Source organism: Nuphar pumila, chromosome 2, assembly GCF_984573655.1.
Source record: "Nuphar pumila chromosome 2, dmNupPumi1.hap1.1, whole genome shotgun sequence".
NCBI lineage: Eukaryota > Viridiplantae > Streptophyta > Magnoliopsida > Nymphaeales > Nymphaeaceae > Nuphar > Nuphar pumila.
In genome coordinates this window covers 11,021,372-11,045,390 of record NC_143250.1, presented here as the reverse complement: position 1 = coordinate 11,045,390, position 24,019 = coordinate 11,021,372, and the positions used below count along the sequence as shown (strand labels likewise).

Sequence of the window (24,019 nt, the reverse complement as noted above, 5' to 3'; positions counted from 1 at the left end):
TATGGGCTCTAACAGGGCAGAAAGAGAAAAGAGGACCTAATATGTTCAGTTCTTTTATATATATATATATATATATATATATATAGAGAGAGAGAGAGAGAGAGTAATTGGTCTGAACTCATTTGGTGCTAAATGAGTTTTTTGAGCTTTTTTCATTTTATTTTTAAATTCTGACCGTACAGATGTGATCTGGATCAGCTCTTGAAGTGTTTGATTTCAACACATGGATGGGTTTTTATAAGGTTCAAAAAATCAACGGCCCAAAAATCTCTGTAAAATTTCAAGGCTCCAAACATCATTTTTTCATCAAAAAGACATGATCAAGGTGTGGATTCTTATTAAACCGATCATGCCCAACACATTTATAGGGTCAAAACCACACAAAAAGCGTATGAGAAGCTGAAAACCCCATTTAGCACACGGTTTAGCACCAAATGGGTTTAATATATATTGACTATTGAGAACCATCGCACTCAGTCGTGAGCTCATTGGTGTAAAAAAAACTGTCCCTTTTGCTCGCCTAGGAGGACACTCAGCTTCTACCTTGCCACAAGGAATGCACACTTGTAGGTTTCAAACTTGTGATGTCCCGTCAGCTTTAGTGACCCGTATGGGCATGAGAAACACAATTCCCATGATGTATTGGTGGAATACATGTAGGTGGACGCACATACCCATATTCAAGAGGGTCCACATAACATGCAAATGGCGGTTTCATCAATGTTTTGGATCAAGAACCGGATCCATATCTTGGTGATATTTTCAAAAGCTAACATTTTCGAAATATGTCACATTTCATATTTTATAAGTTCATATACTTTGGTATAATCCATGTTGCATGAGTAAGCTTCTCATGTTATCATTAACCGGTGCCCAAAGAATATGATGTAGTAAACGCACTAAAAACATATTAAAAAAAGAAAAGGTGAAAGAGTTGACTTGTTTAATTTACATTTAAAAAAAAAAAGGGACGTCTGATCTCTTCGCTTGCTTGTTAAGAAACTACCAACCGTCGTGCACGGTACGCTCGTTTGGATGTTTCTGCTGACATCTCTCTCTCTCATCTCATGGCCCACTTCCATTCTCTCTCTGCAATCTCTCTCCGTTACTTTCTGGTACCCCACTTCCTTTCTCTCTCTACAATCTCTCTCTCCTCTCTCATGCCCCCCACTTCCTTTCTCTCTCTACAGTTTCTCCGTCACTTTCTCATGCCTCACTTCCTTTCTCTCTCTGTAGAAACTCTTTGCTCCATCTTTCCTTCACCCTAATATCTGTTTCATTTCCTTTTCTCTCACTAAAATCTCTTTAAAATCCTCCTCCCTTTCTCCCTCCTCATCTATTGCCGCCATCTCTCTCTCACCTAACTACATGTACCGGACTTTGAAGAGGGACAAAGGAAGTTGAGCTAAGAGAGAGAGAGAGCTCATCTTGTCACTTCCCCGGTCCACGGGTGGACAAGATGAGCTCTCTCTCTCTCTCTCTCTCTCTCTCTCTCTCTCTCTCTCTCGCTCGCTCTCTCCATTAAAACTAATCCAAACCGCAGAATAAATTAAAATAACAGGACGACCAGACCAACTAAAAAAACTACATTCGAAAAATTCAACTGCTCCCTCTTTCCATCCCCTTCTCCTTCTCCTCCTCTCCCTTGATACAATTCATCACCACCACCACAGTCTTCCCCATTCCTCTCACCCCAAAAAACTCCTCTTCTTCTTGACCCAATCCCCAATGAAAACAAAAGAAACCATGTCAACAAAACCACCAACTCCCCACCTCCTGCTCTCCCTCCTCCTCCTCTCCACCACCATCGTCTCGGTCACCTCCCGGTTCGTGGTCGAGAAGAGCAGCATCACCGTGCTATCCCCCGACCACCTCCGGTCGAACCACGACGGCGCCATCGCCAATTTCGGCGTCCCGGAATACGGCGGCACCTTCATCGGCACCCTCTTCTACCCCTCCTACTCCACCTCCAACATGGGCTGCGATCCCTTCACTTCCCCCTTCAAGCCCAAGCCTTCCCCCCACCCTCTCATCGTCGTCGTCGACCGTGGTGGCTGCTACTTCGCCCTCAAGGTCTGGAACGCCCAGCAGGCCGGCGCCAAGGCCGTCCTCGTCGCCGACGACCGCGAAGAATCCCTCATCACCATGGACACCCCGGAAGAGGAGACGGGGACCGAGTCCTATGTCGAAAAGATCACTATTCCTTCCGCCCTGATCGAGCGCTCTTTCGGCGAGGCCCTGAAGCAGGCATTCGCCAAGGGGGAGGACGTCGTGATCAAGATCGACTGGCGTGAATCCATGCCGCACCCAGACAATCGCGTCGAGTACGAATTGTGGACTAACAGCAATGACGAATGCGGGATCAGGTGCGACGACCAGACGGACTTCGTGAGGAATTTCAGGGGACATGCCCAATTGCTGGAGAAGGGAGGCTTTACACAATTCGCACCCCATTACATTACTTGGTATTGCCCACAGACCTATGTCACTAGCATGCAATGCAAATCTCAGTGTATCAACAATGGGAGGTACTGCGCGCCTGATCCGGAGAAGGATTTCAATCGCGGGTACGAGGGGAAGGACGTGCTGCTGGAGAATCTGAGGCAGCTGTGTGTGTTCAGGGTGGCTAATGAGAGCAGCAGGCCCTGGGTGTGGTGGGACTATGTGACGGATTTCCACATCAGGTGCCCCATGAGGGAGAAGAAGTACAATAAGGAATGCGCCGAGCAAGTGATCGAGTCTCTGAGTAAGTTGTTCCCCGCCGATTGCTGTATCGATTTCGTGCTGTTTTGGTTTGATTTGGTGTCCGTGTTTGAACTGTTTCATGTTGGTTTTCTCGGTTCTTTCGATCAGATTTATCGGTTGATAAGGTTAGCAAGTGTATGGGCAATCCGGATGTAGATGCCGTGAATCCTGTTTTGGAGATGGAACAGACTCTTCAGGTACTTGAATTGTTCTTTTTCCAATGTTCATTGGTTGTTAGTCATCAAGAAGAGATTGAACTCCGGGAGTTTGTGAACGTTTTCTGTTGGTTAGATTGATATTGGATTGTTTTTGTTGCATTCTGTGAAATGGTATAAATTCAATTTTTTGGGTTTTCCAGGTTGGGAAAGGATCGCGCGGCGATATTACTATTTTGCCAACATTGGTCATCAATAATGTGCAGTATCGAGGTACATATATTAGATCTGCTGTTGATTGTATATGTTCCTTTACTTCTATAAGTGAGTTCAGGATCAATTCTTACTTGATTTTTACTATATATATCATGTTAAGTAGTGTATATTTGTATCTGTATTAATATGTTCCACATAATAGTGATTATCTATTTCTTTCTTTGATTTAATGAGAATCGCTTGTTTTTTGTATTGATTTCAAGTTTACACGGTTCTAGCTTACCACATTCATTGTATAATTAACAATTCCTGTCGAGGCTGATGTAAAGGTAAATAGCATTAGTGTTTACAGCCTAATCAACCACGTTGTAAATATATATTCTTCTTTTAGGTTTCTAAGGGGAAAAAATTATTGATTCATATTTAGAGTATAGGTTCCAAGCATAACCATGTTGAATTATTAAACTGTTCGACTTTTGTTGTTTATTGTGAAGGAAAATTGGAGAGAACTGCCGTGTTGGGAGCTATCTGTGCTGGATTTGCAGAGTCAACTGAGCCTCAAATTTGTCTAAGTCGAGGTTGGTTAATCTTTGTGCACTCCTTTTCCTTCTTCTTTTTTCTTTTTTCCCCATGTGACTTGTTATGGCCAGCAATTGCTTCCATGCTGCATCTTTCCTGTGGCTTTTATGTGCAGACCTTGAAACAAATGAATGCCTTGAAAACTACGGTGGCTGTTGGCATGATGAAAAAACTAATATAAGTGCTTGCAAGGTATTTTGTCTATTAATAACTTTTGGAACTTTCATTCTGTCTTGCATTTGGTCTGATCAGATCCTAGCATCTGTAGTGGGTTTTCATTGGGTACCTTTTTTTAGGGAAGAGGGATATGTAAACAAGTTATTCTATGAAGTTGTGTTTATAACTGTTGCTTATATTTCAATTATTTTTGAGTAGGACACATTCCGGGGTAGGATTTGTCAATGCCCACTCGTGAATGGTGTTCAGTATCAGGGGGATGGTTATAAACGTTGTGAAGGTTTGCCACATGCTTCACTTCTCTTAAGTCTTATTATATATTTTCTAGTGCTTGTCATTGGTTTCACTAGTACTGAGCCATCTTGCTTTGGAATATCCAGACATATGTCTCGCTTCTTGAGAAGTGACATGAAAGGCTCTGGTGTTAAACATGTTTAAAGATTTGCCCTTTACTGATTGATTTTCCCTTCCACTTCAATTTTTGTAATCTTGAACTTTTATTTTTTGGAAATTTTTTATCCTTTACATCTATCCCAGGATGTGCATCTTATTCACCACTTTACCATAAGTAGACTAGGCTTGTGCATTCCCCGGACAAGTGGATAGATATTCGCTACAATATTTACAAGTAGTTCCAGATTCCAGAATTCTTACAGGCCATCACCTTATCGAATAATGGGAGCAGCTTGTTTCCTAGCTCCCAGCCTCCCAGTGATGCATTAGACTCTTTTCCCCACTTACGGTTGAAAATGTGTCTCCTGACTTTCCTTGTTAGCATTTAATAATAATTCAGTACCTGTTCTTAGGTTCAACGTAAATTGCTGTTGTTCATGGGGTGACTTTTCCTCAAATATAATTACAGTTATGTATGGTGTTACCTGAGATTATGGCAGACTTTAGGCATCTCCAGCTAACCTACTGCCTCATTGTGTGGAAGCTGTGTCAACTCCAAACCTTTGATCCCAAAGAAGGTTTGACAAGTGCTAAAGTTTTGAACAGAATATCAAGGAATTAATCCTTTTTGGGTCTTTTTGGGAGTTGAGGGGAGGACATGGTCATCCTGTGGTGAGGATTCTAGATATGTTGATTTAAATATATATATATATATATATATATATGCTTTTCAACTTTTTCTTAATTATTTTAGATAAATTTGTATGGGTATGATATGCAAGGTTTATTTAGTCAAAGCATATTTATTGTCCAATTTTGTTTTGTAAGCAGGACTTTAAGACCTTCAAAATTCAACAGCCCACAATTGCTCCAAAAATTTACAATTAAAAGATATGATGTTTTTATGCTGAAAACATCCGACATTTATGATTATGAATAAACAAACCATGCTGAACACATCTTTGGGGTCAAATTGATCAGAAAAAGGCTTGCAACCGTCACTTTCTATATTTATATATATGTGATTTTTTCCTCCTATTTAGGAGGGTGAGGATGGTGCTGATTTTCAATGTTCCAAGCCATGTTTTGCAAATCAGACCCCACAAATGTATTCAGCATGGTCCATTTGCTAGGAATAAACTCTTGGTCAGGTTTCTTCAATGGAAAAACACGATCTTTTAAGAATTGAAAATTTTAAAATTTGTGGCAGATTGATTTTTGAAACTCATCAAATACGTACTTCTGTGTCATAATCGGATTATCCAAAAGCCAATTCCTACTAAATAAACTACGTAGATGACATCTGTAAGGTCGAATTCCCAAAAAAGAAAAATGGAAAATGAGAACTGTACTCACCCTCTTACCGTTAGGAGGAAGGAACCATTTACCCTATATATAAAGATAAAATAAAATGCATTAACCATGATAAAACTATCAGTGTGGTCTGATTTACCTAGAATGCATGATTAATGAGATATTACTCATTGGTACCAAATTTATGGTGCACACGTCTGCACCAAGGAAACACACACACACACACACACACACACACACACACACATATATATATATATATATATATATATATATATATATATATATATGAAAGATGTCTTGGTACACATGAACATATCAAGATCATGATACACTAGCATTTTCTGGTACCATCCAGCTTTAGATTGGCTTGAAACCAACAGGATAGCACACGAGGGATCAAGGTTGCAAAGTTCAAAAATTGCTGCAAATGCCTTTTCTTTGGTATCTTAATGTTTTAAAAACGCTCATGAGTTGCCATTGGATAAATTTTAGAAATTGAAAAATAAATTATGCCAAAAGGGAATTTTAAAATATAATAATCAATTAAAAACTCTATGGCTTGATAAAGCCATACAAATAATTTAAATTTCTTTCCAGCTATCTATATAAATTGGTATTATCAAAATTTTGGCAGTGGATTGGGAAGGAGTAAAAACATAACAACAAATGAGGATCAGTGAAAATAAGAATAATGAAGTGTTATTTGCACAAAATGCCTCAGACAAATGAATTTCTATTTGGAGGAAAATGACACAGGCAGGCTGGAATCAAGGATGTGAAGTATATATTTAAGTTGTGCTATGAATTCCAAACTTGTTGTCTTAATGTGTTATATAGAAACTCATCAATTGCCAGTGTGATATTTTAAAATTGAAAAAGGGGAAAAGAAAAGTTTTGAAATTTCACTTTGTACAGTCTATAAATTTATACAAATACTGTTGCAACAATACACTGATCAGAGAAAATGAATAAACAATTGATTAATAAAGGAAATCTTGAAGCAATAAGTGGATAACTACCTGTCTATCATCTTAATCATCATCATCTCCTACCTCACGACTACAAGCACTGAGTCTTTTGATGGGCAAGGTCTTTTATTCCTTTATGTTCACCCCAATCCACATCTTCATCATTTATCTGGCTCTTTCTTCTCTCATGCATCTGACATGTAAAAGTTTTGTAAGATGGTGGGATCAAATTCTTGTTTGCAATGTCTTTTAAACACTCTGTAAAGTGGTGTGAAAATCATGACACGTTAAATATTGTTATCTCACTCCTAGAATGTAATCCTCATTGGAGATTATTGAGAATATGCCTCTCCTGTAACTACAACTTGTAGCAAATATGCATAAGATTCTTTGGGTGTTAATGATCTAAATATGTTCTCCTTTTGGTGTGTAATTTAGTTGTGTTCATCTCAGGTTGCAGTACAAGTTTGGCTTAAAGTGTCGGAAATGGCTTATGCTATTGGCCCTTGGATTTATAAGAATAAAAGAAAATTAAGTTATGATTAGATTAAGAGAACAAAAAAGTGAAATCCATTGCCAATATAGTAAGTGTTTCACCACATTTGATCTTTAGTCATTAGAAACATATGGAGTAGTCTTTGTACATATGCCCCCAAACGAATTTATACCATTTACCATAAATTGACCAGAATTTGGCATCCGAACCATCATATATAGAATATGCTTTTTGGACAGTTTGCTACATTTTTTATCTTGAAGGGAGGAGGGTGTAGAAGTGGAAACTGGAAAGGTCTGTGGAAAGCTTAAAGAATCATCATTTTTCTTGTATTATAAATTGTATCACAATGATCACTTATTATCAAAATTAAATTTCATACCCACCTAACATTTTTGTTAAATGAAAAAAATCATAAGAAAGTAACACTAAAAGGTAATTAAAAGTTAGGTGGTTATCTATCAGATTTAGGGTGTCTCCAAAAGGGGTTATATCTGAATGAAGTTAAAAATTAAAATGTAAAAGGAAAATAATAAGGTGAAATTTGCATATGGCAGCCTGACTTGTGCCTAGTTTATGTTTGACTGCTTAAAGCATAAAAAACAGCAAGTAACAACTTAACTTTTCTGAAAATAGCTCAAAAAGGTTCTTCTGTTTACCTCTGTCAATTCATCAGTTTATGTCTGTTAACTACTACTAGTGAACTACAACAACTACGCCTTCATCCCAAAACAATTGGGGTCGGCGATATGAACCAAAAAAGAAAATCATTCTGGGTCTTCCACATGAATCCTTCTCCTCCAATCATTTCTATCCAATGTCATGTCCTCGGTGAGGTTCAAAGCATTCATATCCTTTCCTATCACCTCCATCCATGTCTTCCTAGGCCTACCCCAACCTCTTTTAACTAATATATTTTCTCATTTCTCCATCCTTCTAACTGGAGCATCATTAGGCCTTCGCCGAATATGTCCAAACCACCGTAAACGATTCTCTCTCATCTTATTTTCAATGGGTGCAACGCCTACTTTCTTACGTATCTCCTCGTTCTGAATCTTATATTTTATTGTATTTCCACACATCCATCTCAGCTACACGCATTTTTTTAATATGATGTCTCTTGATCGCCCAACATTCCGTACCATATAGTAAAGCGGGCCTAATAGTCATCCTATAAAACTTTTCCTTCAACCGCATTGGCATTCTACGATCGCACAACACTCCAGTTGCACTTTTCCATTTCATCCACCCAACCTTTATCCTATGATTTACATCTCCATCAATTTCTCCATACTTTTGAATGATAGATCCCAAATATTTGAAACAATCATCCACCGGTATTTCTTGCTCACCAAGCTTCACTACACTCCCATCACTACTTCGTTGCTTACTAAACCGACATTCCATGTATTTTGTCTTACCCTTACTCAACTTAAAACCTCTTGCTTCCAATGTCTGTCTCCATAATTCTAACTTAGCATTAACCCCAGCTCTAGACTCATCAATCAAAACAATATCATCAGCAAACAACATACACCACGTCACATTTTCTTGAATTGATCTTGTAAGCTCATCCATCACTATAGCAAATAGCAAAGGGCTTAAAGCAGATCCTTGATGTAACCCAACCGTTATAGGAAAATTGGTTGTCACCCCTCCACAAGTGCGGAAATTGGTTACTACTCCTTCATACATATCTTTAATTATACTAATGTACTTGAGAGAAACACCTTTCTTCATCATTGTCCACCAGAGAACGTCCCTAGGTACTCTATCGTATGCCTTCTCCAAATCAATAAAAACCATATGCAAATCTTTGTTCCTCTCTCTATTTCTCTCAATAAGTTGTCTAAGAAGATGTATAGCTTCCATAGTTGATCTTCCAGGCATAAAACCAAATTGATTCTCCGACATCATAACAACCTTCCTCAACCTAGACTCAATCACCCTCTCCCAAACTAGTTAACTATGACATGATAAAAAAAAAATTCTTCCAAACCCCATGGGTACACAATAGAAAGGCATCCATGAGTTTCAGATAATCATAAAACTTTCAATTTATCTCGTAGAGGCTTTCTTGGGTATTCATTTGAAAAGTAATTGCTCAAGTTAGAAAATTCATTTCATTTTCTTCTTGTTTGCCATTTGTAAGTTTTGTTTGATTTTTTTGTTTAGACTAGTTAGATATTACATTTTTTGGGAGGACTTTAATTACTTGTATATTTGTCTTTTGGTACTGGTAGCTGTTGGCCCTGGAAGGTGTGCAGCAAATAATGGAGGCTGCTGGTCAGAGACTAGAAATGGACAGACATTTTCAGCATGCTCAGTTCTGTATCCTTATCCCATGATCAAATCAGTCTTCATTGTTTGAGCTTTTCTTTTATGCATTCTTGAATTAGCTATGCTATTACGTGCATGTTGTAGAAATTCACAGTGCTGTCAATTGCAACTTATTATGTCAATTATATAACAGGGATCTGATATTGTGGGCTGCAAATGTCCTCAAGGATTCCGTGGTGATGGTTATAAATGTGAAGGTGAATTTACAGTTTTTGGACAGAAGATTCTTTTTGGTCCATGTCCGTTCTTTTCCATGTTTTCTTGCATCCTGTACCTGAATCGTTTGTTTTATCATGCATGCCAGATATTGATGAATGCAAGGAGCATCTTGCCTGTAAATGTAACGGTTGTAGTTGCAAGAATACATGGGGTGGATACAATTGCAACTGCCGTGGTGGCCATGTATATATAAAAGAGCAGGACACATGTATTGGTAAGGATGTCTGATAGAGTACATGGTTGTTATGCCAGTGGTTCAGGAACTAATATTTGTTTTGCATTTACCTTTTGTGACATAAGATGATATTTTGATCTTAATTGGAGTCCTTCTTTCTAGGTTGCATAAGAGAACTGATTATTTGTAAAATGTCAGTTACCTGCTTCGTCTTAGTTATGTCATATTTACACCATGGCATGCTTCTGTATACTCCATACAACAGATATTGATTGGTTGTAGAATGTCAATTACCTGTTTATGTTTTATAACTCTATCTTTGACAGATTATGTTAATCACTAGTAGTAGGTGAGTCAGCTCATTTGGTCTTCACAGGACTTGTCTGGGCCAACAAAGTGACTTACCCAGTTTTGCAAACATCTAGTTCGTGTATAAAAATAGTACAAATACATCATATAGAAGAGAAAAAAGTTTGTATATGATAGCAGAAGCATCTACGACACGAAAATTTTGACAATTAACACTCAGTGATACAACAAATATCTAAGTAGCAAAAGATATGAACTACCAGAAGTAGATTCATCATTTTTATGTGTCACTAAATTAGTGATTAAGCAACATAATCAACTCATTACTACAATGTAAAAGTTATCCAAATCAACAATCAAACCTTAGAAAACGTTATTATGAACTTGTGCTGTTGATTATTAATCAAGATTTTCAATGTAAAAACAATTCACAAATTCAAAACAGTGACTAACAGTATTAAAATAGAAAGGATATTGTATCTTAATGAAAATTAACATGATAATAGGTTCACCTACAAATAAGCAAATAATGTGTTATTCAAACTTACAAAATTGAAAATATGAAGATATGTGCAGACTGGTAAACCAAATCGTGTTGACCCACTAGGTTTGTTGACTTGGTTATCTTGGACGAGTCACTGGATCAACAGCGTTTTCGAACTATCAATTATTTTTTCAACTTGGCTTTGGTTAAAGTTCTCCTCTTTAGGACAGTTCCTTTGGAAATTATGCAGGACATGTAATTGATCTGTGAAGAGTTAAGTGTCTTTAGATGATTTTTTATTGCTTATATTTGTCTAGCACTAATAGTGGTAGAGGTATTAGTTGTATCAGTAGTAGTGGTAGCGATAATCTTCTTGTATTTTTGCAGCCAGAAACTCTTCACGATTCGGGTGGTTCATAACACTAATGGTATTATCTGGTTTTGCTGCTATTGGTATTCTTGGTTATATATTCTACAAATACAGGTTTCGGGTATGTAATCTTAACTAGATGTGTGCTATTTTTTGTTAAATTAACTGTACATGCATTGCGTAGCATGGAATCATGGATACTATTGACTTGCTTCAATTTTGCAGTCATACATGGACTCCGAGATCATGGCCATCATGTCTCAGTACATGCCACTAGACAACCAGAACAATGAAGCCGAACCTCTAGGACAAAGCTCTGTGTAAAAGAAGTAGGTGCTTTCATATTGCAAACTAGTGGCTTCTCATAAAGTGTTTCTAGTACCTGATGGTACATTGATTCCATTTTGTGTTCTTTCACTGACTGTTGCTTATGCAGTTTGAATCAGCATGGCATCTGTGGTTGATTATTGAGGCTAAATAGACAGAGGCTGCAATCTGTAGATATCAGACATGTCAACCATGGTGAACACACAAAGTCATTAAACTGGTTTTTCTCTCCTAAACTGGAGATTCTGCTGTTGTTACATTCCATCGCTGCAGACCAGCTTTATAACATATGTAATTCTTGCATTCATTTTCCACAGAGATTACAATAGACGCTATAACAGAAATATGAGAGAGAGAGAGAATGTGTGCGTGCATGTTGTACATTGATGGTAAGCCAAGTGTACTATGATACCACTCGGTTTGATCTTTGAATAATAGCAGCTAAAATCTGTCAGATATATTCTGTATTCTGTGTTACATGGACATGGTATATTCAATTTATTGTCACTGTTTACTTTTTAGCGCACATAAAAAAATTCATGGATACATTCACTTAGTGAATAGAAGTTATCTTTACAATTTTATTTCGGTGATGCTGAAATGAAGGAATGCAGAAATTCATTCTTAGTATTCTTGTTTTTTCACTGCTACTATGCCTCTAGTTCAGCTAGTTCAGTATATTCATGATGAAAAGGACTTGGGCTTGTGAATATTATTATGGAATCCATGAAGTTTGTTGTCTAAACAAGTGGGTTTTGGGTGGGAGTCCATTCTACTAAATTTTTTAAGGCTAAAAAAGGAGAGCTCATTTGCTCTCTCTCTCTCTGTGTGTGTGTGTGGTTGAGCAAAGGAAGATAACGGAAGTCCCATCTCTTACGGGCTCGTATTGATGCAACTCTTTTGTTTTCCTTGGACGAGAAAGTCATCTTTTTTGCTAATTATGGTGATTATTGAAAGCAGTTTTTCAGGTCTCTAGCTCCTATGATCTCTACTGCTCTTTATGTATGGACTCACAGGGTAGACCCCATTTTGTGTAAAAAAAAAAGAACTTTTTTCCATAATCATCCCTATTTTATAGGCCTGTTGACAAATCCATCCCTGTTCTTTTACATTTCTCAAAAAGATCTCTACCTTTTTTCAATGTTAGGTCGGCCGTGTCCTTGAATTGAAGGGTGCTTTTTGCAATGGTTAATGAGAGATTAGGTATTTTGTTGGAAAATGCAAAAAGTTAGGGCAGATTTGTCCATGGCCCCATGAGATGGGGAGGAAAAACACCCAAAAATACCACAAAAAAAAAAAAAAGTAGCCCGCCCCGGGTTACCCAAGTGGCTAGGGTAGTTGTTGGGAAGGTTGGCGGAACCCCATCTTGGGATCAAACCCTGGTGGGTGTTCTTTGTGGGTCAGGGCACTCGCTTGGGGACCCTACTATCTAGGTGGAAAGATCCATTAAGTGACCTCTGCTCCTAGGCAGGTTCCTTGGAGACATATTGAGATCCAATGTTAAGGGCTCACCCAATGTTGTCAGTATCGGAATATACCGATTCTCAAGTGAATTGTTCTAAATCGACCAAAAAATAATTAAAAATTATTACCAATCAAAACGTGACACATGTTAAAGCTATTAAAATAATAATAAATAATTTTAAGTTGTTTTTTATTTATTAAAAAATAGTGGATTCAGGTCAGTATCATATTGATCTTCTGGTGATCCAATATGTAATCGGCCGATATATGCACCGATACTGACAACACTGGGCTTACCTTAAAGTATTTTGTACTTGTCCACTTGTCCTTTGTATTTTAATCCCACTGAAACCGGTTTAAGTACAACTACAACAGGCCCCTTTAAACCCCTCAAGTTGTAGGGTTTACACAAGTTTGTTCATTAGGTTTAATAAGCTTTGTTGTGGTTGTGGAGAGTACATATAAGCACCCTCTTAAATCTTAACGTCTTAAGTTCATGAAACTTGTTAAATTTCTAAACAAATGTGTAAGTGAACAGTTTATTTTGATAGATCTTCAACAATTCAACTCAACTTGGTCCAGTAAAGGGTTCATGGCTAGCAACTCATTTGGGTTAACCCAAGTCATATTTTTTGGGAAAATTTTCAAAAACACACCTAAAGTTTGGGCATTAATAAAAAAACTTACTTAAGTTTTATATTTTTTTAAAATGTACTTAAAAGATATTATGGCTAATTAAAAAAGGCCTAAGAGTTTACTTTATGCAATGAGGAATTATGATTTTACCCACCACATTGAAAGGAAGAGACAAGACACAAGGAAGCTTTGAAGGGTTAATTAGTTAACTTACCCTCTTAACTCATCTTGGGTTAGTGATAACCCAGGTTAAATAGGCACAAGTTTGTTTTTTATTAATAATGCAAAAGTTTAGGTGCATTTTTTAAAAAATTCAAAAACTTAGTGTTTTTTATTAATGACCAAACCTTAGGTGCGTTTTATTAATTTTTTCTATTTTTTTCTTTGATAAACGTTCAACACCATGTCATTATGTTCCTTGAGTTGAAACCAACTCCAAACTCATGGCTCTAATATGAGTCATGTGTGGATTGTTTAGCATTTTACCCAATCTTAAAGTGGTCGTTTGAATTGGGTCTATCTAAGCCCAATTTCAAACAAGTATGAACCACCTACTTTTAACTAAGGTGTCAACAGGTCGGGATTACCAGGTATGGCCCGGGTCTTGTTCATGTAGTTTTTATTGAGTCCGGGTATGGTTTCGCTTATGGTAGGTTCGATTAGACTCGGGTCCGGATTTGATACTATACCCAAAAATCGGGGCCAGGTCTAGTTTCAACTGGGTATGAACCAAACCCGACCCGTTGACACCCCCTATTTTTAACATGTACAGGGATGTAAATGGTTCGGATTAGGGTCGGATGTGTCCAATTTCATATCCGACTAATATGGTGTTAGCTAAACAAATTCAAATTCAAATTCTTAGTATGATAGTGAAAAACTCATACCAAATCTGTTTTTTTTTACATGTAACATATTCAAATATCCTTTAAATCCAAATATTCATGGGAATCAGGAGCAAAAAATCAAACCTATATCCGCATCCGACTATAATCAGATATACTTACCAAATCCTACTAAATGGAGTCAAATTCCGTAACAGTAAGTGGTACCACCGAGGTGGTATCCCATGTGGTAAGCAGGGTCCTGTGCCAAGTTGAAGGTCCAGGTTCGAATCCCTTTGCCCACATGGGGCTTAAGAGTTATCTGGTAGGGTCTGCCTAAGCCCAGCTTGCCTTTCCAAAAAAAAGAAAAACGGTAAGTGGTGACAACCTGGCGGGGCGGCCACTAAAAAAATTTAAACCATCACCGATTCTCATTAATTAAGAAAGGTTTATTTTGCAAATTAGTCCCTGCCTTATGGTTCATTTGCAAAATGGTCCATGTCTCAAGTACTTTTGCAAATTGATCTCTCCCTTTCTTGCCGGTTTTGCGAAGTGGTCGTTCTGTCAAAGGGCCGTCAACATAACCATGATTAAACACTAACCTTGGTTAGTTGTTCAAGCAAATGACCAAAGTGTCTTGATGTATAACTAGTCGGGGCCCACCTTGCTGATAAAAAAAAAAGCATTCGGATTCTATAAGTCCAACTCATATTCGAACCATTGACGTCCATTGCTCTCTCTCTCTCTCTCTCTCTCTCTCTCTCTCTGAGAGAGAGAGTAAGTGGTAGCTACCAGCGCATAGAGGGCTGGTGCAAAAACGCAAATTTTTGCCTTTTATCGATGGTTTTTTACCACCACTAAAGGCCCCAGCGAAAACTAGGACCTTCAGTGACGGTCAAAACTGTAACGACCTTAACTCATACCTTTTGAAAATGCGAAATATTTTTTTTTTCAATCAATGCGAAAACTTTCTCAAACATCCGGGGTCCTCACAGTTCTAATTTTCATTGGATAGCACAACACCATAAATGAACTTACAATCATCATCCATAAGTATCAACACCAATCCTTAATTTATGAACCAGAGTAAATTGTTGTTATAGTGCTTTATACAACTGAAAAAGTAAAAAGAATTGAAAATAACAATAAAGTCAAAACCAAAGAAAGAGTCACTCTGCCACTGCTGAAACTATTCAACCCAAGTGTGACCCTCGTCCATCCCTAGTGACCAATCCAACCTCACTGCTCACTATTTCCTATGAAAAACCAACAAAGTAAATGGGTCAGAATCGAAATTCTGAGCATGGCTACTTCTAAGGAAACTAGGTGAGACAAAGAACATGGATAAGATTTCATATATTGATTTGAGTGAGTGCAAATATAACAAATGTGTAGAATCTGATAATTTATACATGTGACAGATTGCATATACTCACCAATAAATAACAGTAAGGCAGTAGCACATAGCAAGAACCAAGTAACCAAACCTTTCAGCATGCTTTTAGGAAATGAATTGCATACCATTACCATATTATGAACTAGAGAACATTCTAAATTATGCTTGATTTAGTGCAAAACAGGAAAATGCATGATATAATTTTCAATGCATGAATTCCTTTAATATCTTACCTTTAAGTTCTCTTTTCCTTTCCATATGCATGCCCTATTTAATGAATACATCTTTAAGTTTCTCTTTTTAATTTTCATCGCCCGCGGATACACCAAACGGGTAAAATCCCCGAAGTCAAGTAGGTTCCTAGGGTAGCTTAACACACAATTTGTATTTTATTACTGGGTTTCAACTTAGTCCTTGACCGAGTCACCCTCGGAATATTAGACCTCCACATCTAATGTCGGAGACACAAGGGACACCCCACGCTCACAAGTGTCACTTCCTTGGTACCAAACAAACTCACATCTGTGACCAACACACCACTCCCGGGTAAAGTAACACTCTCCATAAAACCGTGGTCAGGAGAATGAACCTCAATATCGGGTTTAGGGAACCAAATTTACGCACACGGAGTTTTTGTATCCTCACAGTCTCCCTAAGATCAGATCTCTAAGATCTTCATTATTCAAATGAAAGACCCCAAAACATATGTTACATTGTTTTTTATTATATTTTTATTTAAATTTAATTCTTTAAATTTGCATTACCATGTGCAAAAGTAAAGTAAAAAAGCTCGCATTCACCGCTGCGAGAACTATTACGGGGCTCCAGCTCGCGAAGACCACGTGAACAATGTAATAGTGTGTCATACCATCTTATATGGTGTAAGTGATGTAGTCAAATCATAAGTGAAAGGAAAACAAACTCACGGCTCTCCAGGCCGATGATGGTCCATTTAGGCCATCGATGCATCACATAATGAAACCAAGTAGTGTTTACTCAATACATTGTGCCAATGGTGCTAAAAGCATGTGCACTCATACAATCATAACCCAACCATATGCATGTCATTTATCAATCATATGCATTTTCACTATGTGTATTACCTACATCACATACGGGTATTAACCATTGCATATCCCTTTTGAGTGTGTGAGTGTGCATATAAAATTATACATGCTCATCAAGCATACATGCTCAAGAAGCAACATCAACAACCTAGTCATGCTCACCTTCAAGATTACATGACTAGTATCATGAAATACAAAAACAACATTTACATAATTTCCGGGCAGAAGTGTCAGCTTTAGCACATGCTAGGGACGATGGTCGGGCTTACCAATCCCGACCCGCCACCCTAAATCCCAAGGTCTGGGATTCCTGACCTACACACAAGTATGTGTAGGTTCCAAAATTCCTTTATGTTAAGCTCGGGATTTAGAGAATGCCCACATTTATTAAATCTGGAGCACAACTTCGGAACTAGAAAAAAAAAACAGGTTCCTACCGATCAACATGTAATCCTATGACCCACTATCATACCGACACACAAGCTTTTATGCAAATACACAGAATTCCTTATTCAAGAGTACATTGCCCAAATTGAAACAGTAAAAACAAATCCCAACATGTATTGGAATTCAGATTTACCTGTCCTTCCTTTCAAACAGGTTCTAATCCACATGGTTATACACAACTGGGCCGTAGACATATGGAGCATGTGCCCTGGGCATTCATCGTGCTCTATTGTATGCGTATTCCCAGCAGGCTGAAGTAAAGATTTAAAAATAGAAGTTCTATTGTAAATCTGGTGGTAACCTAAGTTAAGGTGTCCAGAATTTCATACCACCTCTGTACTGGACCTTATACTGTCGAGTATACAGGATGTACACAAGGATAATCCTGTGTACCAAATGGATCGGTCCTCATGTATGGCATATTATTGTACGATATTACAAAACAACATTTGAAACCAATTTTTGAGTCCTAATTACCCAGTCCAAACATGATATCACATGACCTCTTTTTAACAAATCTTACATGCATGAATATCCCTATTGGAGAATGCAATATCCGAATGTAACTAGAAAATATAAAAATCCATATTCTGGAATCATGTATTCAATTTAAGAATACAATACTCATGATTCAAAAATAACAATTTCATATTAGCCAAAAAGAAACCCAAGATTTCAATCAACCCAAAAGAAACCGTTAGATTGACTTGCACAATACTGTTCTTTCATACAAAAAAGGAAAGAAAAAATTACGATAAATGATCTAAATTTCCTCATTCATACGCATGCCATATACCAATTAGAACCCTCAAGGGCAAGACAAACAAGGGCGAGACGAAACAGGTTAAAACAGAGTCCAAAATTTTATGCTCAAGAACAATACCAAGACATATCCAGGCATGAAGTAAAAACTCAGTTTCTAGATTACCCAAAAAAAAATTCTCCGTATACCCTCATCTCGAAGAACCATGAGACTTAAATTCTCCTTCAATCCCTAGATCTTTTTCTCCACGAGAAAGTCGGGTCAGGAGGATCAAGTCATAGTCTGTCCCCATGGTTCTTGAGGGAAAACAAACACCTACGATGTGGGGGGGGGGGGTGTAAGACCCATAATTTTTCAGTATCTTTCTGAAGAAATTCACGAGGCATTTTCAAGTAAAAATAGCATCTGAACCCGAAATACGAATCAGATCGATTTGTACGAGCCAATTATACTTAGGATATTCGTCGAATCGCGAATATATGCTCAAACACTCTGGAAGCCATAACTTCCTACCTGAATGAAATCAAAGGATTCCTGCGAGCCAACTTTCTTAGTTACGTCAATACGAAGAGAATGGCGTACTCAGAATTTTTCGGAAAAAAATCGCCAAAAACCCGAAATTCTTGCGGGACCCACGGAAATATTGGTGGGACCCACAGAAATATTCCTCAGAAAATATCTTGTGGGACCCACAAAATATCATATGGAAATATCTAGTGGGCCCCACCTTAAAAGGAACCTCATGGAATTAAAATAAAGCTCAGGGGCAAAAGGGGGATAAAAATTCCCAAGAGGAGGTGGGCTTGGGCTATAAATATCCCTCCCCACTCTCTCTCTTCTCATAATTTCGACCCCCCCTCTCTCTCTTGCCTCCTCTCTCTCTCCTAAACCTCCCCTAGTGAGCCCAAGTGAGTCTGAGCCCACCTGACCTGGCCTGAACCCACCTGACCTGGTCTGAGCCTGCCTGACCTGGTCCTAGCTCACCTGACCTGGGTCTGAACCCACTTGACCTAGTCCAAACCTAGTTGACTTGACTTGAACCTACTTGGGTTTAAAGTCAAAGTCCTTTTTGGTCCAAATTCCGGTTTGGATTTCTGAACCCAGACTTAGCCTACTTGAGCTGAGTTCGAACCTGCTGAACCCAGTTGACTTGGATCGAACCCTGTTTGGTTCAAACCACTTTGGTTGAGTAGCTTGACCTACTCTCCCTCTTTCTCAACTAAGTCAGCTTCATCTGACTTAGTCTGACCTCTCGAAGGAAGGCTCGAAGCCAAAGAAGCAACCCGGAGCCGTTTCTTCCACGATTTGAAGTAAGTTTGCTTCATTAAACCATCTCTCTCAAGTATTTGATTGTTTGTATATAGCATATACTTTCTGAAGTAGTTTCTTGCTTTAGTTCTTGGTTGAGCCCTCTAGGACGCTTCGGTGTTCACGCACTCACCTCGTAACTATCGTCGGATATATATGTTCGAATACGCAGTATATGCGTTCTTCAAAATAGTATCTCACCCTAGTTCTTGGTTGAGCCCTCTAGGACACTTCGGTGTTCACTCGCTCGCCTCGTAACTATCGTTGGATACAGATCTAGGTGTATATCTGCTGATACTGCCGACGCGTCTTATATCGCACAGGCCATGTAATTTACCTTTGTCGTCGCGTCGTATGATGTCAAGGCTCCTGCTTTCTGCAATTTCCGATTACTGCACTTCCGATTATGCATTTACTTACGCCGTCGCGTCGAACGATGCCAAGGCTCCTGCTTTCTGCAATGTATTTACTTACGCCGTCGCGTCGAACGATGCCAAGGCTTCTGCTTTGTTATATATGTAGAATATTTCATTCAGTTACACACCCTGAACAATAGTATATGCATTTCTTTACGCCGCCGCTGTATAAAGCACAGGCTTCTGCTTATACTACAAATATAGCGCTTAAATGAGCATTCAAACGGAGATCAAACTCCAAATCGCCCATGTGATTCCTTGACCGCTCCTCGTTCAAGATTCTGCTTGACGAATGAAGCCCCTATTGGAAAGACTTCGGTTTTTGGCAAAATGCTCTTTACGTAAAGACTAAGTCAATTACGTATGGCCTGGCTATGGCCAAGGGTTCCTGCAACCTTGATGGATGCAAAGTATGCACAACGGTGCGCATCCATTTCCCGAATTAAGCGTGGCAATTTCCTACCAAAGAGGGGAGATGCCGCTGAAATGGATAAAAGAAACACACGCTTTCTCCGTAAAAGAGAGGAAGTGCTGCTGAAATTTCTGAAGATGCTAAGAATAGCTCAGAAAGAATGTAGCAGGATACTCTGACATATAACAGAGTGCTACCCGGTTCATGTATTGCCCTCTACAACGTAGAAGGGTTCGTCGCACCACTGCCGGTAGAGCAGGGGAGGTGCTGACGAAATGGTTGGCAGAAGAGCTGCCGGAACCAATGAAACGTCATAATGATGTCTGTTGATGGAACGATGCCAGATCGGCTCGTATCCTTGTGCCTGCAAGGGCACCTTGCTCGTAAGGGCCGCTGAGCCAGAGTAGAGGTTGCGCCTTGGCTAGGTTTGGACTCGTTGCGTAAAAATACGCCGAGTAGCCGATCTATTTAGATCGAGTCATATGCATGCTCATTGAGAGCGGTTACACAACCAGACTCGTAAGGGCCGAAGAGCCAGAGTGTGTTGTTTCCACCAAAAGAGGTGTGATGCTCGTGGTGGTTGAAGTGCCAAAGAGCGGTGTTCTGCATGCATATGAATAAGACTTAAGGTCGCACATACCCCGCGGTTGAAGATCGTGTTAGGGGTACCCCCTCAGTAATGACTGTGTTGGAGCGGACTGAATGGGGTCGGGTACATACTCCCGTAGTGCTAAAAGCACGGGCTGCCTAAATGGCATGCAGATTCTGTCCAAGTAATTGTAAGACTGGCAGACCCCTTCAGGAATTATGCTCACTGTGGAATGACAGTGATGGTACAGCCTTGAGTGACATGTATTTTACTTTGGACCTGATAGAGTCCACGATGGCCTCAGTCACTCATGGGTTTTGGGGTCGTGGTTATCCTTAAGATCTAAGGATTGAACCCAACTACTGCAAGTAGAGGATGCATCCGAATATGGGCCTAGTAGGATTCTCCCAGTTGAAACACACTGCCCTACTATGGATAGGGTCAACAGGCCTCTTGGGTATCTAAAATATATAGAATAATCAACCCCCAGAACGTCGCGTTGATGCCCGGACAATAGCTCTACCTGCGTACCAAAGGCGGGAGCGGTTAATTATCAAACAATGCATTAGTTCTAGGTACAGCGATGCTTTAAATGTATGAGTGGATGACGTTGTTGAGTCAGTCCTGCATAACCTTTGTGAAGGTGTCATGGTCGGTATACTACTGTACCGATTGGGAAAGAACCCCATTGATATCCGTACGACTAAGTGAAGCTCGGAGAGCTGTCCTTAGATTCGTAGGATACGGATGTGCCAAGCATAAAGGCTTGAGCTAGACATCCATTCGTGACTCTGTGGAAGTCAAGGCTAAGTCGTAGAGACTTAAGTGGTTATTCTAACTCACAGCCCTGAAGAGGCTTATGCGAAGTCATGAAGACTTGCGTGGATGTTCAACTCATAGCCCTGATGAGACTTTTGCGATATACGCTAAGTCATGGAGGCTTGAGCGTCGTATTACGAACTGCGACCCTGAGTGGTCTATGCATTTACTTGAGTTGAATAGATAGGTGTTTGCCTACTTACCAGACCATCAGTGGTTCTGACCCCGTTTTATGGGGATTTCAGGTGTTGGACCTGCGTGGGGATATGCAGAGCAAGGCGGCATCGAGTTCCAGGGTTTCTCTAGACAGATTTTGTACTGCTTTCTTTTATTGAACCTATACTGCTTTTCTAAGCAGTAGTGTTGTAATAAACATGTGGTTTTTTATAAAATGGAACACTTTGGTGGTCAATGAGTTGCTTGGCCACATACCTGCAACGTGCTCGGAGTTTTCTAAAACCGACGACTCATTATCGTCTTATTTCGCTGCTAAAAGCTTTTCTAAGTTCCGCTGCAAAGAAAAAAAAAATTCATGAAAATTTTAACTTAGCTTTGTTTTGGAAATCCGGGGCGTTACAGGGGGTGTGTGTCCATGAACCCATCTCGAATCAACGTACGGAATCGAATCCCTGTTCGATTCCTCACCCAGGTTCCAAGAAGGATCGTACCTATTTTCAACGGGTTTTTTTTTTCTGACGATCGGAGGCTGGAGACGCGAGTACAGAGCCAGATGAAGTCGCCCCTCATTGTTGTCGTGACAGGGATGCTCGTTGTGGCCACCAATGGCAGCCGATGGCCCCAGTTATCCGATGATCACCCTCTTCTCCGATGCACAACCAAATTGAGAGAGAGAGAGAAGAGGAGCGAACGCCCTCTCCACTCCCCTTTATAGCTTCAGAACCCCCCTCCCCCTTCTCTCCTTCCGTGAGATGCGGGGTTGGTTACGCTCTGCGTAATCCCCCCCCCCCTCTCTTTCTGGTTCTTGAAAGCAAGAATCGTGCCCTAGGCACGATTCCTGTTTAACGTCCTTTAAAAGCTGAACTCGGGTCCGAGCCCGCGACCCGCAACTCTGAATTCAACATTCGCTCGGATCTGGGTTGCCTGTACTTGTGGATCCATAGTTGGATCCCCGTGGGTCCAACCCTTTACCAAATTTATTTATTTATTTTCCTTTTCTTATAAATACCATTAATTATTTATTTAATTAAAATTTAATATTATAAGTATAATTTAACACCCCATTGTGGGTTATTTACGGATTCTTTTATGGATCCGATAACAGTAACGGATCCGAGGCCCAAATCCCCTAAAATTCATTGATTCTATTTCCCGAGCATTACAAAAACACCATCACTAAATGCCCCAGTTTTTGCTAGGGACTTTAGTGACTAACTTTTGACCTAAAAATAAAAAGTAGAAAAACACACTTTTTGCCACTTTAATTTTTTTGTGGCCATCCATCACAACTTTTTGCCACTTTTTTTTGTAGTCGTTCATCACACATAGCTGGCACCTAAAGATTGCCCATATACCACACACTCTTTATATATATATATGTGTGTGTGTGTCACTAGCATATAAGAACTAGAACTATGGGCATTTTCAACACTTTTTTTGCAAATCCAACCATGTAGATGTGCTTAGCATGGTGAATTTGGTAGTAACCAACCATTGGAACGTGTATTTTCAATGAAAATGTGATTTTTGAATGCTTGAATATTTATGAAGATTAAGAGCCATTGAATTTAAAGCCTTAAAAAATCTTGTTTATGCAACAAAATTAGACAATTTAAGAGCAGTTCTTATAAAACCAAGCATTCAGATCAATTCAAGAGAAAAGAAATAAAAATCCATGAAAATAGTTGTTCACACCTTAGTTCTCATATTCTCTCTCTCTCTCTCTCTCTCTCTCTATATATATATATATATATATATATATATATATATATATATATATGTGTGTGTGTGTTCCTTATGCCCCTTTTTCTTTAGGTCTTTTTAGGCCCCTTCAAAAAGCGTAGTTTTAAATATTTTTTCTCACGTCTAACACCGTAATCTATAGGTTTTGTTTAATGGGAACCAACATTTGGATTGCCGAAATCAGAGCTATATACAGGTTTTTTCAATGATCCAAAATCAATGGCTACTAAGGAACCAGTTTTTCCCGGCCAAATCGATCATGCTAAATACATGTAACGGTTCAGATCTATCATAAAACACTTAAAACCTATAGGGCAGAACGAGAAATGGGGTCTAATATGTTCAGTTCTTTTATATATATAGCTCAGAAAAGAGGGTTGCTGAACGGCTAAAAAGGAAAGTCATCGATAATCTCCATTCTGACTGATACTCTTTCTTCATCTCTTTCTGGCTTTTCTTGTTCTTTGGGCTTTGTTGAATCAGTTTTTCTATATTATTTTGGGTTTATGATTCATGAACGCGTTTGCTCGTTGATGATTTCCCTTTTTTAGCCTTGTTGTGTTCTGAATTTTTTGTAGTCAAGTTGATTTAATCCGGCATCACTTGTAAATATTTTCTCATCTAAAGATTAAGAAGATGAAAAAAAAAACTAATTTGTTTCTTTGTTTTATTTCTATCATTCGTTAAC

General features: G+C 39.0%; 1 protein-coding gene across 1 annotated transcript; it reads left to right on the top strand.

The window, feature by feature from the left end:
* Positions 1 to 1,553: 1,553 nt before the first annotated feature.
* Positions 1,554 to 11,849, top strand: LOC149844741 (vacuolar-sorting receptor 7-like). The gene is made up of 12 exons (XM_089995247.1): positions 1,554 to 2,746; positions 2,854 to 2,942; positions 3,104 to 3,173; positions 3,611 to 3,694; positions 3,811 to 3,887; positions 4,071 to 4,152; positions 9,290 to 9,372; positions 9,520 to 9,583; positions 9,691 to 9,819; positions 10,961 to 11,064; positions 11,169 to 11,272; positions 11,380 to 11,849. The coding sequence occupies exons 1-11, from the start codon at positions 1,729 to 1,731 to the stop codon at positions 11,265 to 11,267; spliced, it is 1,899 nt and encodes a 632-aa protein (XP_089851373.1). The 5' UTR covers positions 1,554 to 1,728; the 3' UTR covers positions 11,268 to 11,272; positions 11,380 to 11,849.
* The last annotated feature ends 12,170 nt before the right edge of the window (positions 11,850 to 24,019 follow it).

Coding starts and splice junctions, on each gene's coding strand:
- LOC149844741 (XM_089995247.1), top strand. CDS start 1,729: ATGAAAACAAAAGAAACCATGTCAACAAAACCACCAACTCCCCACCTC. Junction 4,153..9,289: donor TGGTTATAAACGTTGTGAAG/GTTTGCCACATG, acceptor TGGTACTGGTAG/CTGTTGGCCCTGGAAGGTGT. Junction 9,820..10,960: donor AGAGCAGGACACATGTATTG/GTAAGGATGTCT, acceptor GTATTTTTGCAG/CCAGAAACTCTTCACGATTC.